The 13,090-nt window shown below is 45.4% G+C and overlaps 1 protein-coding gene across 2 annotated transcripts in view; it reads left to right on the forward strand.

Annotated features, from left to right (window-relative positions):
* ACTN2 (actinin alpha 2) overlaps nucleotides 1-11,161 on the forward strand; it is a 72,016-nt gene extending 60,855 nt beyond the window's left edge. For both annotated transcript variants that reach the window (XM_060642918.3, XM_060642919.3), the window contains exons 15-21: nucleotides 280-462; nucleotides 2,275-2,409; nucleotides 3,542-3,721; nucleotides 4,357-4,503; nucleotides 7,948-8,013; nucleotides 9,123-9,281; nucleotides 10,932-11,161. In XM_060642918.3, the coding sequence (XP_060498901.1) occupies nucleotides 280-462; nucleotides 2,275-2,409; nucleotides 3,542-3,721; nucleotides 4,357-4,503; nucleotides 7,948-8,013; nucleotides 9,123-9,281; nucleotides 10,932-11,090 (1,029 nt within the window). In that variant the 3' untranslated portion in view covers nucleotides 11,091-11,161. The remainder of the gene's footprint in view (nucleotides 1-279; nucleotides 463-2,274; nucleotides 2,410-3,541; nucleotides 3,722-4,356; nucleotides 4,504-7,947; nucleotides 8,014-9,122; nucleotides 9,282-10,931) is intronic.
* The last annotated feature ends 1,929 nt before the right edge of the window (nucleotides 11,162-13,090 follow it).

Consider the following 13,090-nt stretch of genomic DNA (forward strand, 5'->3'; position numbering starts at 1 on the left):
AACGCAAACATGATTTTTGTTTAAAAAGAAAATGATGGGTTTTTTTTTTTTTTTTTCAAGACTTTGGATTACTAGCCATCACTTCATCATCCTGGTGTCTTTTTTCCATTTCTGAGGAACTCCTGTGCACAAAATAGCATCTTTAAAACATCCAGAATTTGTTTCCCCGCAGAGATTCCTGCAATTAAAAAAGGCATTTGCACGTGTGCAGAAGGGAACGTCGCAGCCTGTAACATTCGCGCTGTCATAACGTTTTCCCCACTTTTGTCTCCGGGTTAGAGTCTGATCACTGCCCATGAGCAGTTCAAGGCCACGCTGCCCGAGGCGGATGGTGAGCGGCAGTCCATCATGGCCATCCAGAACGAGGTGGAGAAGGTGATCCAGAGCTACAGCATCAGAATCAGTTCCAGCAATCCCTACAGCACTGTGACCGTGGATGAGCTCCGGGCCAAGTGGGACAAGGTGGGTGACTGAGGACCGGCTGTGGGGCAGGGTGGGCACTCCTGAAGCCGAGGCTGAGGGGAGAGGTAAAAACTTGGGGGAACCAGAGTGACTGATTTGCATCACGATTGGGGTTTTCCTTTGCCCCGAATGTCACAGGTGTGTTTGAAGGTAAACTGAGGCATAGTAAAAATTTAAGAGTTTATCTGAGCCAAAATCGATTCGAATCCTGCAAACATCCCATCCGGCAGCTACAAAGGAGCTCTGGGGAGCTGTATGAAGTGAAAGACTTTTGTGGGCAGAGGGGGAGCGGGAACAAGGAAATTATACTAGGCGAAAAAAGCTGGTTGGTTATTGCAAGGTTACTTTCCTTCAGGGGATGGTGGGGGTCTGTCTGTCAGCCGATGACCTAACTAGTGCGGATCAGGTGATTGGCCAGTTTAAGATTCCATTCCTGGGCAACCTGAAACTGTAATTGAGTTCTCCAGTTGGTGACATGGGGCTTAGCCTAAGTAACTCCATTTTGGGCTAGTTGTCTTGTTTCTAGCAGATGAAGTAAGTTAAACTCTTAAATGCCACTCGGCAGTCTTGGGTTTGTAAGGAAAGAAAGCAGAAATGTTTTTCTTTAAGGAAAATCTTACAAAATGTTGGCAAAATCAGTATAGGCCAGGATGCTAATACCATAAGGGAAACCATTTTTAAAACCCCAGCTGGAAATTGGGTGCACTCGAGCTTGCCTACCGTAAGAACTTCATTAAAGAATTTTTAGAATGTGGGGTAGACATTTCCCAAATGTGTGTGAAATTTTAAATGCAGAAAAATTGCTCAGAAAACTAGGGAGGGAAAGTATTCCTGCTAACTTGCAGCCCTTTAGATTTTGGGAAACTGTCCACGGATTTAATTATAGTCCAAATGGGATCGTTTGAGCCTTTTTGTCTTACTCTTAAGAAAGATTTATTTCCACGGTTTAAACGATAGCCCAGCTATCTGTGTGTGCCACCACGTGGCCTCCAAGGAATAAGTCCACCAAGTGGATCGGAGGTGGCTTCGTACAGAAACATGCGTACGACAATTGTGTAGTTGTCAACAGTGCAAAAGAGGAGAAAAACAGGTACGGCAAGGAGAGCGTTTATCTGGGAGACGGGGACTGACTTCAAATTTAGCTGCAGCCTTCTGACAGCCGACATGGAAAGGGAAACATGTTGAGCTAAGTAGTTCCCCTGAAGAGAAGGGAAATCTGTCATTTCTTCAAGTGGGGCAAACATTCCTCCCAGCGCGAAGTTAAAAAGCAAATTGGACACGTGGATTTTTGTGAAAGGGACATTATGAATGGTAACGTCTGTGGGAGCAGTTTTGCAGAAGACCCAAAAAAGACTTCTGAGGTAGCTCCTTTGTGGATTCACAGAGAACTCACGTTATATGAGAATGTCTGTGATTTCTACTGTGATCAAGTCACAGTACTACTAAATACTACTGTGGATTTGCTGCCCACATTCGTAATCGAAGGAAACACTAACTTTCAATTAGAGATAGTGAAAATAAAGATGTCCGCTTTCCCTCAGTCAAGTTCACAAATCCTCTGCAGGGAGCCCCTGCCTGGAGGAATGTCCGTGTCCCTAATGCAGATGCACCCAGGTTTTCAGCAGGCACTGGGGGGGGGGGGGGGCCATCAGGACTAGACTGAGCTCTCCCTTTGGTTCCTGTAGTGGGGGCCCCCACTCCCCCCGCCCTCTCTGTTTCCACCCCTCCGCTCTGGACTCTCAGCACATATCTCGGTCACTCCTGTTGGAAGAAAGCTGGTGTCTTATCCCTGTTGCCCTTGGTCCCTGACAGGTGAAGCAGCTTGTGCCCATCCGGGATCAGTCCCTGCAGGAGGAGCTGGCCCGTCAGCATGCCAATGAGCGTCTGCGTCGCCAGTTTGCTGCACAGGCCAATGCCATCGGGCCGTGGATCCAGAACAAGATGGAGGTAGTGTGGCGCCCTTCGCAGAGAGCTTTTCCCCAGCCTCAAAATTAGTCCCTGAGTTGACCCAACGATGACACCTCTTCTGCTCCCGGTTGCTCCACTCAGGGCTGGGAGGGCCTTTCCTGTCATGCTGGGCTTTGCTCTTTTGGGCTCCTGAGCTTTTGTGGCCTGTGGACACTGGTGCGGTGTGTGGGGGCACACTAACGGGGACCAGGCTGTTCATGCTGCCATCCGTTCATTGTGTCATTAAAAAGGATGACGGGGCTCTTTCTCCGTGCTCAGCTTCTATGGGACCTAGATTTTAAACCATCCATCCCTAAGGAGGACATGTGAAGAGTCACAAAGATTGCGTTTTCAAGGGCACCTGGGTGGCTCAGTTGGTTAAGTGTCCAACTCTTGGTTCGGACAGATCACGATCACACGGTTTCATGAGTTCGAGCCCTGCCTTGGGAGCCTGCTTGGGATTCTCTCTCACTCCCTCTCTACCTGCCCCTTCCGGATTCATGCTACCTCTGTCTCTCTCAAAATAAATAAACTTAAATTTTTTTTTTTTTTAAATAAAGCAGATATTTTGCATTTTCAGAACATTTAAGGAAAAGTGATCTTTGAATGACACTGATTTCTGGGTTCATTTTATCCCTGAGAACAGCCAAGAGACATATATTGCCCTTCTTGTGTTTCTCCCAACCTCCTATGGTGGTAAATTGTTACCTTCTTTCTTAAAGGGAGAACGTATAAAACTATAAGAAATTATTTTGACTCTCCAGTGGTCTTACATCTGTCCACAGCTCGTTTCATGAAGAACATCACACCGCCGCCTCCAGAACAGGGCAGCGCTGACCCAGGCAGGCCTCCGTCTTTAGTGGAAGGAGGCTGAGATAACGCTCACCCCTCTTCCTGCTTTGCTCTTTCGGCTCTCGGTTGATTTTTCCCCACCCTGTAGATGAATCATAACCAGAGCTGCTTTCACACTGTGGTCCTGCCCCGTTTCCCACCCCACCTGAGAAAATCCCGTGACTCTGGCTGCAGCTGAATGCCAGCATGGCGTCTGCAGCAGCATCAGGAACTGGGACTCCCACACGGTCATCTGTAGAGGCCCACTCACCTGTTTCTTCCCTCCTCTTGCCTCCGTCAGGAGATTGCCCGGAGCTCCATCCAGATCACAGGAGCCCTGGAAGACCAGATGAACCAGCTGAAGCAGTACGAGCACAACATCATCAACTACAAGAACAACATCGACAAGCTAGAGGGAGACCATCAGCTCATCCAGGAGGCCCTGGTCTTTGACAACAAGCACACCAATTACACCATGGAGGTACAGCGGCCACACAGGCGGGGGTCGCTGTGGCTTTTAGTCGTGACCATCTCACCTTCTCTTGGGGTGTTTCCCCCCCACCCACAGTTGTCTGTGTCTGTTCCTGTGAAGTTCTGCACGGTGGAAGTTAGGGATCTTCAGGCCTTCCCCATCACTATATGTGAAAAAGCTTTGTGAACTAGATCAAGCACTATAAAATTGTTGGTTTCCATGGTCACCACCACCATCATCATCATCATGACAATGAATCCAGTGCACTGCTTTGAAAGCCAAAACAAATGGTTAACATTGCTACCAGTTTGGCCCAATTTCCTGTCCTTGGAGTGAGCAGGTGCAATCCAGGGCCCTTCCTGCTATTTGGTAAATGGAAAGATATTTGTAATGACAAATAGACTCTGTATTGTATGTTTTGTTTACGAAGTGCCAGTCACCATCGTTAGAACCCCCACTCTCACTTCTGAGCACTTCCTACTACAGAGTCTTAGGAAGAGTGAAAAATTAGAGTGGAATAATGAAAGAGTTTGGTAAGCCCTACTTACCTCCCTTTGAGTCTGCTCTCCGGCTATGAAAATGAGGAGGCAAGATTGATGTGCTGATAAGACCCAGGGCTGATCATTTCCTTTTTGCTTTGGTAGCACATTCGTGTTGGGTGGGAGGTGCTGCTGACGACCATCGCCAGAACCATCAATGAAGTGGAGACCCAGATCCTGACGAGAGACGCGAAAGGCATCACCCAAGAGCAGATGAATGAGTTCAGGGCCTCCTTCAACCACTTTGACAGGGTACGTCTACCTCTCCCTGTAGTTACTCGAAAAGCAATACTGGGGACATTAAAAAGTGCATTTGAACTAATATTCGTGCTATTAGTTTAAGTGTTAATGCCCAATAGATATTACAGGGAAACCGGATAATTAATGCCAAATGAAAACAGCCACCAAAGATGAAGTGCTAGGCTCTGATGTTGTTCAAGGTGATTCAGTCAAGGTTCACGTGTGGCTTTATGCAGACCACCTGACGGATGCCTTTGTAGTTGATGGCAAAGCTAGATTTGTTCCAAGCAAAAGTGCATCCTTGATGAGATGTGGTTGCTGGACTTAGATCTTTTCTAAAGACTCAAAGACAACATTCTGAGATGCTTTTCCTAAGTAACTACTTAGATAAAGCGCCTAATGAAAACTTAACCTACCATTTTGACACATAAAACTTAATTTGTTTGCTTGTTTTAATTTTTTTTAATTAATAAAACTGACTCACGACATGTTTTAAGGAAAATGCACCAACAGAATGATGATCATTTGCATGGTACAGGCATATAAATAGTTAAGTGCTGTTTCTAAAATATTACCTGGTATTTTATTTGAATAATAGCGAGTAAAACCAATTATAATTTTTTAAGGTTTATCCATTTATTTAGAGAGAGAGAGAAAGTGTGGGTCAGGGAGGAACAGAGAGACAGAGGGAGAGAGAGAGAGAGTGAATGCATGTGGGGACGGGACAGAGAGAGAAGGAGAGAGAAAGGATCCCAAGCAGGCTCTGTGCTGTCAGCATGGACATTGACAGTGGCTGGAATCCACGAACCGTGAGATCATGACTTGAGTGAAAAGTCTGACGCTTAGGTAACTGAGCCACCCAGGAGCCCTTAAAACCAAGTCTTTGTAAGAAAATTCCCAGTTTTCTTATCGTAATGGCTAAAAGAGACTTCTAAGACCACCTTTCATTTGGTAAAAATCCCGTAAAAAGGGATATCCCAGTACTCTGAACAGGACTCTGTGTATGCTTTACAGTTTTCAGTAGATGGTTCTTAAAAATGCCTCTGGGCTGTGCACCTGTCAAAGAGTTCAGACTGTAGACCTGTGATCGGGGCCTGAGACACAATAAAGAGTGAAATACAGAGAGGAGTACAGAAGTCAGCATGTTGTGAGCGCTGCTTTACTGCGTAGGAACATGTTCCACTGCTGACCCGATCCATACATTCAAGTCCACGTCAGGGATCGCTGTCCCCGCACAAACCCAGCCGGGCTCCTTGGAGGACCTCTCTCCCTCACTGGGGCCGCCTCACAGGAAAAAGCACATTTATTTGAATCCAAGATAACGAGATTGTCTTTTGCAACTGAAGTCCAAAGGAGGGCAACACAGGATGTGCCAAGTTTTTTTTCTTTTAAGGTTTATTTGTTTTTGAGAGAGAGAGAGAGAGAGAGAGAGAGAGAGAGACAGCATGAGCAGGGGAGGGGCAGAGAGAGAGAGAGGCTCCAGGCTCTGAGCTGTCAGCACACAGCCCGTCGCGGAGCTGGAACTCCCAAACGGCAAGATCACGACCCGAGCTGAAGTCGGACACCTAACCGACTGAGCCACACAGGCGCCCCAGGACCTGCCAAGTTCAAAAGTTCGTGTCAATGTTAAGAAGTGTATGTCCTGGGGGGAACGACGTTTGCTTGAACTTAGTGGGGAGAGCTGTCAGGAATGTGGATCCACTTTGCTGCGTCCTCTCATTGAATAGTAAGGGTTAGGAATGGCAGAGGACCCAGCGGATGTGCCCTGAGGGAATTCTTGCTGGGCTTTCAGAGCACAGACGTAACCTGATCGTGGCTGTGTTTCAGAAAAAACGTGCCTGGCTGCAGTGGCTACGATGGACTGGACTGGACGGTAGGGGGCGGGGAGTGGAGGCACAGACCGGAGGCTCTTGGAGAAGGGAGAGGAGAGGAACGGGAGTTCCTGGGCGGGGGCATAGCAGAGGTACAAGTGAGGACAAGAGGGCAGAGCTGAGATTCGCTGAGACAGAAATCGGGGAGAACGTAACCACAGGATTGGGGGGCGGAGGAGAGAGAGAGATTACAAATAACATGGATATTCCAAGCCTTGAGGGCATGAGAACAGGAGTGCCGTGCAAGTGGAGTGAGCATTATATGAAGAGGTGCCCTGGCCAGCTGGCAACCCGGTTAGGGCTCAGGGCTGAGCCCTGCAGGGGTCCCCACGTGCTGGTGTTTGTGGCAGCACAGCCTGGAGAGCAGGAAGAGGGAAGGGCCCAGACTGTGGGGAATTAACTGTGTGTGAAGGAGGCAGAGGAACCAGAGAAAGAGAAGTAAGGAAAGTCAGCCTGAAATAAGTGTCAGTGAGGTAGGAAAGCATGTTCCCGGAAGGGCAGGTCAGTGACTGAGCCCCAGGCACAGGCATGAGAACAGACATGTGCAGTTTCCATTCATAGGAAAGCAGAACTTGCCATTCGCTTCTGGGACGGGCCATTTCATGGGCAAGTGAAAATGTCAAAAAATAACCTTAAAGGTGTTTTCTTATTTTTAAGTTCATACTGATGCTGAGCCTTAGCTGTCTCCTCAATACTTGCAAGAAAATCTTCAGCACGGCACGCACTTCCTATCACACCCAGGGCTTTGTGGGGACACCTGGGTATCTGTAGAGTTGAGGGCACTGTTTGTCCTGACCCGGCCTTTCCTCGGCTGTGACAGCCGTCGTCCCTTTGGGCCTTCTTGCACACTGCTCTGGGCAGACGCCCACTGCATTTCCGAGCATGGCTGTCTGATGCGTGGGAGGGCCGCTCCATCCTGGCCCACGAGCCGGAGAGTGATTTGGGGGTCGCTGTGCCATTGTGGGAGTCCTAGGAATGCTGGTGTCTTCCGGGAGCTTCATAAAGAGGACCGCCTGGGGCCATGAGAGCGTGATAATTTCTCTGGACCATTAGTGATCTGTCATCAGTAGGTGGCAGTAGTTAGTTCTGACCGGGCCATTCTCTTGGCACTAGGTGGTTTTTTTCCTGCTGCTTTCTTGCAAGTGTAATCTCTTTTAATTTTTGTCTGGTGGTTAGCCCCCTTTCCACTTTTTTCCTTTTTTTTTTTTTTTTTAAGTTTATTTATTTTGAGACAGAGAGAATGAGCAGGGTGGGGGGACAGAGAGAGAGGGGGACAGAGGATCCGAAGCAAGCTGACCAGAGAGAGCCCGACACGGGGCTCGAACTCCCCCAACCGTGAGATCATGACCTGGGCCGAAGTCGGACACTCAGCCAACTGAGCCACCCAGGCATTGCCCTCCTTTTTCCTTTTCAAGAAACTATTTTGTAACATCCCCGTGTTAGCCCCATCCCCTGATAAATAGAGTGACCTTTACAGTCTCTTCGGCAGGGCTCAACATGGCCCTTCTCTTACTGGATTCTTACTGGATTCTTACTTGATCCGTCCCTAACGTTCAGCTTCTCTGTTCATTTTCTTTGTTGGCAGAGGAAGAATGGCCTGATGGATCATGAAGATTTCCGAGCCTGCTTGATTTCCATGGGTTATGATTTGGTAAGACAGAAGTGAAAATTTTACTAAGATTTGATATTTTATTGACTTTGGACTTCTAGGAGGTGACTCACTTAAATTATGATGGCACACTTGGGATCAGTGCACTTTCATCATATAGGATATTTTTGAAGGCTTGCCTGCTACTATATAGAAAGAATTTCACAGAGCCAGAATATGTGTGTTTATTCAGGAATTGGTCAGATTTTTATTTTCTAATAAAAGAAGAGAACATGAAGTTTTCTGATGATTTTTTTTTTATTCTTTAAAGTTTTTTTTTTTAAGTTTATTTATTTGAGGTGGGGGGGAGGAGTTGAAGGAGAGCATGAGCAGGGGAGGGGCAGAGAGAGAGGGAGATAGGGAATCCCAAGCAGGCTCCACACTGTCAACACAGAGCCCAGCATGGGGCTGGATCTCATGAACCGTTAGAAGGAGGTGAGATGGAGACCTGAGCTGAAATCAAGAGTCGGATGCTTAACCGACTGAGCCACCCAGGCACCCCTTCTGATGATTTGTTAACAGCCATGTTGAGATGTAATTCATATACTGTACAGTTTATCCTTCATAAAGTGTATACACTTGAATGGTATTTAGTAGCCTGATGATTTTCAAAGTGCTTTTCCCACTAATATCTTAGAAGGTAAAAACTTTTTTAGTAATAAATCAGCTAAGAAAATCTTACATTTACAGTATACCCCGGCTTCTCTATTACCCATCAATGTGGATTTTGAACATGAGCTACTTTGGTTCTTCTCAGACCCTTACAATAAAAATCATGAGAGCCACGTTCTGAACTGCCTTCCATTTAGCAATGTTACTCTTGTTGATTGATTGGAGTCCGAGAAAAGGCCCATCTCTCTTTCTCTCTGAAGTCCTCTTCCGGAAATATGTTAAGGCCTGAAGGCTACATGGGTCAGAGGGAGGAAGGAATTCTGACCTTCAGCAGCTTCTGGCTTGATGCTACAGCAACTTGTAACATCATTTCATGGCAATAAACTTAAGTCGCTATTTAAATTTTCAGACGCTAAGGAATTTGCATGTCGGGAGGTAAAAAGGCCTCATTGAGGGTTGTGTCCCGTTGAATTACATGTTTCTTTGCAACCTTGCCTCAGGGCGAAGCTGAATTTGCCCGCATCATGACCCTGGTGGATCCCAATGGACAGGGCACCGTCACCTTCCAGTCCTTCATCGACTTCATGACTAGAGAGACGGCGGACACGGACACGGCCGAGCAGGTCATCGCCTCCTTCCGGATCCTGGCTTCTGATAAGGTCTGCAGTGACAGATTTCCTTCTGCTTTTGTGGTAGTCCGGTGCATTGATCTGGTAAAACAAGAAACAGCGTTGCCAAGTAAAAACCATTTTGATATTTTGTACCACATCAGCATTGAAATAAAAAAGCAGCAAGTAAACCTAACGATGGCAAACACAGAACAGAGAAAACACAGACATTCTGTTCCTGGCACTTTGTGTGGGCCTCACAGTGAATTTGACAGAAGGAACCAAGTGCATATTTGGTAGAGTTTTTTTCTGTGCTTCACTGGTTAAATGCCATTTTACATTCTGGGTCAGTAGATGCCACACAAATCAGATACCGTGGAACCGGGAACCTTTTCTTAAGGATCAGTGACCTCAACTTTGTGCCCAACCACGGGAGCAAAGTTAAATATAGCCATTCGGTCATTTAAAATATTGGCAGGCTTTTCATTACGTGTGGGCTAGAAATGAAGTAGGAGTTTAATTGCATGTTCAAGATTTTTGAATCTCATTCCCCAAACAATAACATCTCAGTATGTATAAATTCAATGTGGGACATGATTCTTTTATTCTGTGTTCTGGCTGAGAGGGAAGAGGAATTTAGGGTGTTAAAACATCAGCATGGCCATGCTTATTACCTTAAAACATCAGATAAGTTAAACTATCCTAAAAACAATAATGTTTATTTTAAAATTCATCCTGTTCTCATGAGAGTGGGGGTAGAGGGAGAGGAGGTAATAAAGCAAAGCTCATCTAATGCACCCACCCCATAAGAAAACTACTATAAGTTATAGTGTATTTGCTATTTATTTTTTTGACTCTCACCAACCAGTCTGGTTTTTAAAATTTTTTTTTAATGTTTATTTATTTTTGAGAGAGAGAGAGTGTGAGCAGGGGAGGGGCAGAGAGCGAGGGACACACAGAATCCAAAGCAGGCTCTAGGCTCCAAGCTGTCAGCATAGAACCCGATGCGGGGCTTGAACTCACAAACTGTGAGATCACAACCTGAGCTGAAGTCAGACACTTAACCAATTGAGCCACCCAGCTGCCCCCAGCCAGTCTGTTTTACTAGAATTATGCTGTTTCCTGTTGGACATTTGACATTTACCAAAAAAAAAAAAAAAAAGAAAAAACAATCCATTGCTAATGTTAATTTTATTTTGCTTTAGAAAGAGGTTTTCTCCAGTGGCAAAGTTAGCTTTATAATAAACTGAGTAGGAAAATGACTCCATTTCCTAAAAACACAATCACATACGTTAAAAAAAAGAAAACGTTGATCACGTTAAGTAACCATCCCTATATTCTCATCAGTGTATGATATAAACCAACTGTCCCTTTATCTTCCCAGTGTGAATCTTAGGCTGTAGTATTTTCCCCTTGCATTATGGCTCATTTTGAGGAATACTGGTGATAGTCCTCCCTCTGCCTTTATGAAGCATATTACGATTTCCTGCTCTGGCCACAAGACAAATCACCTTGCACATACGCTCTTAGGAGTGAAACGCAGCCTTCCGTCCATTGTCCGCTACCGCCCCTGTTAGACCCCCGACTTCGATCCTTTGTTTAAATCCAACAGATGCAGGCGATGTGTAAGTATCAACGCCGCTGACATTCCTGTGTTTTCTGCCACTGATCTTAACCGACACTTGTGCGTTTTTTTTCCAGCCGTACATCCTGGCAGAAGAGCTCCGTCGAGAGCTGCCACCAGATCAGGCCCAGTACTGCATCAAGAGGATGCCCGCCTACTCCGGGCCGGGCAGCGTGCCCGGCGCCCTGGATTACACCGCGTTCTCCTCCGCCCTGTATGGGGAGAGTGATCTGTGATGCTGGGGCCCTGTAACCACTGATCCCATCAGAACGCAATAAAAGCCGAAGTCACAGTTGGTTTCTTGGAACCTTTGACAAGCTTTATTAAGAGAGAGAGAAAGAAACACTTTGCAGCTCAGTGATTGGCAGCAGTGTAACTTGGCTGAGATTAAGTTTCTACAGTGTATGAGGTAGCGTGCTTTGTAAGTAGGTTTCTTTATTTCTGGATTTTTAGGTAAATACAAGGAGATAGCAGGTTTTTCTTGTTTTCTTTGATAAAGCAAATTACTTGTGTAGTATGAAATTAGGAGGCCCCCGGGACAGAAGGAAAGTAAAAAACGGGAAATTACAAAATAACCCAGGATTCAAGATCGGGGGGGGACAAAATCACGAATTAGGTAAACGTTTGATACTTTAAAAAATATTCTTCATATTTAATGTGTTTACGTCATTATCCCTAGGGGAATATATTTGGGCTATTAGCGTTTTACTTTACTGCTCATCCAAAGATTAGGTATATTTGAATTTAATACTGTCCAGGGAACAAAAACGACCCGAAGGATCTCTAGTACTGAAAACTTTTTAAGTAGAGATTATAGTCAGTTCTTCATTATTTAGGATTATGTAGTCAATTAGTGGGTCTCAATGCCTTACAATCGTCCAAACTAGGGACCTCCTCAGGAAATACGAGAATCAGTTTAATTGCCAGAGAGGAAGAAAAAAAAGCACTAGATAAAATGAGTTTTTAAGGATTGTTTATTGAGTCCAGGTTTCTGTGCTTTTTCTAGAGCTTGTGAGTACAGGTCCTCCATCCGTAAGTGCTCGGTTTTTAAACAAGTGTCTGTGGTAGCAGTTCATAACCGGGGACAGGTCAGAGACTGGAACCCTTCCAGCTCTCCAGGCCGAACTGCCTTATGCCTCTGGTTTTACGACCTGGGAAGAAGGAGTTCTTAGGAAAAAGTAGGAAAGGCCTAAGTCTCAACAGGGGCAGAGGTAAGTTCTTGCATTGCAGAAGCTTTACGTATCTTCGGGTAAATGCATTCTGCACAGCAGGTGTTTCCGTGAGCCCGTGGTGTGCATCCACCGCCGGGATTAGATGTTACATCCTAACGGGTTGGGAGTCTGGCACCGTCTGCATCTGAAGCCTCCTCACAGAGGACACCCCATGTGTGCCCAGCACCTCCTTGGTTTTGTCAATGTTCATCCATTTTTCTGCTTGCGCTGCGGTATGCTGTCACCCCCCCTCTGCTCCTTCCATCTTGTTGATAGCTTCTAGAGAATAAAGCAGGAATTCTTTTTGTATCTCGGTCCTCAACGATCAGGAAATGAATTATAAACAAGCAACAACAGTTGCAAACAGCAGTTAAAGTGTTACTAGAAAAGCAGTAATGTGCTCATTACCTACAGTCTGTTTCCTCAGATTTTTATAGACTTCCATCAACAGAAACATGGTATTTTCCATTCATAACTGTCTGGTAACTTAACACTTTTACGGCATTGGCCCATTTAGAACCTTCAGCCTTTATAAATTTAATTGGATGGGCTTCGTTTTCGTAGGTAGCTGGTAGTTTGCAAATTCCTGAAATATCTGAGTCCATGAGTTAAATGCCAGACACCTTTGGGGTCGTGTTTAAGTGAACTCTGAGTCCCTATTTTACTTCAACCAGGTGCTATATTCCAGCCATAAACATTACGGAAAAACTGGGGAGGCGTTTTGCCTTCAAGGCTACTAGGGATTTGTGGTGTTTTAGGATGGGAATAGGTAGCTCATCTACCTAAAATTTTAATTTCTTTATAACATTCAGGCAAGAGAATGGATCAGCACTGTATGCAAAGAAAGAAAGAAAAGAAATAAACTCTGAAAAACACTCACTAAACATATTTATACTCTTCATTTCGGAAGTTATTTTTATTCCTGAAGCTGAATTATCAATTAAACTTCATTTGGAAAAGGAAAAGAAAAGAATTCCTGTTTTTTATCACTCCAAACAATAACCGGTTTCTTTGGTTGACCACAA

Source organism: Panthera onca, chromosome D2 (genome assembly GCF_046562875.1).
Source record: "Panthera onca isolate mPanOnc1 chromosome D2, mPanOnc1 haplotype 2, whole genome shotgun sequence".
NCBI lineage: Eukaryota > Metazoa > Chordata > Mammalia > Carnivora > Felidae > Panthera > Panthera onca.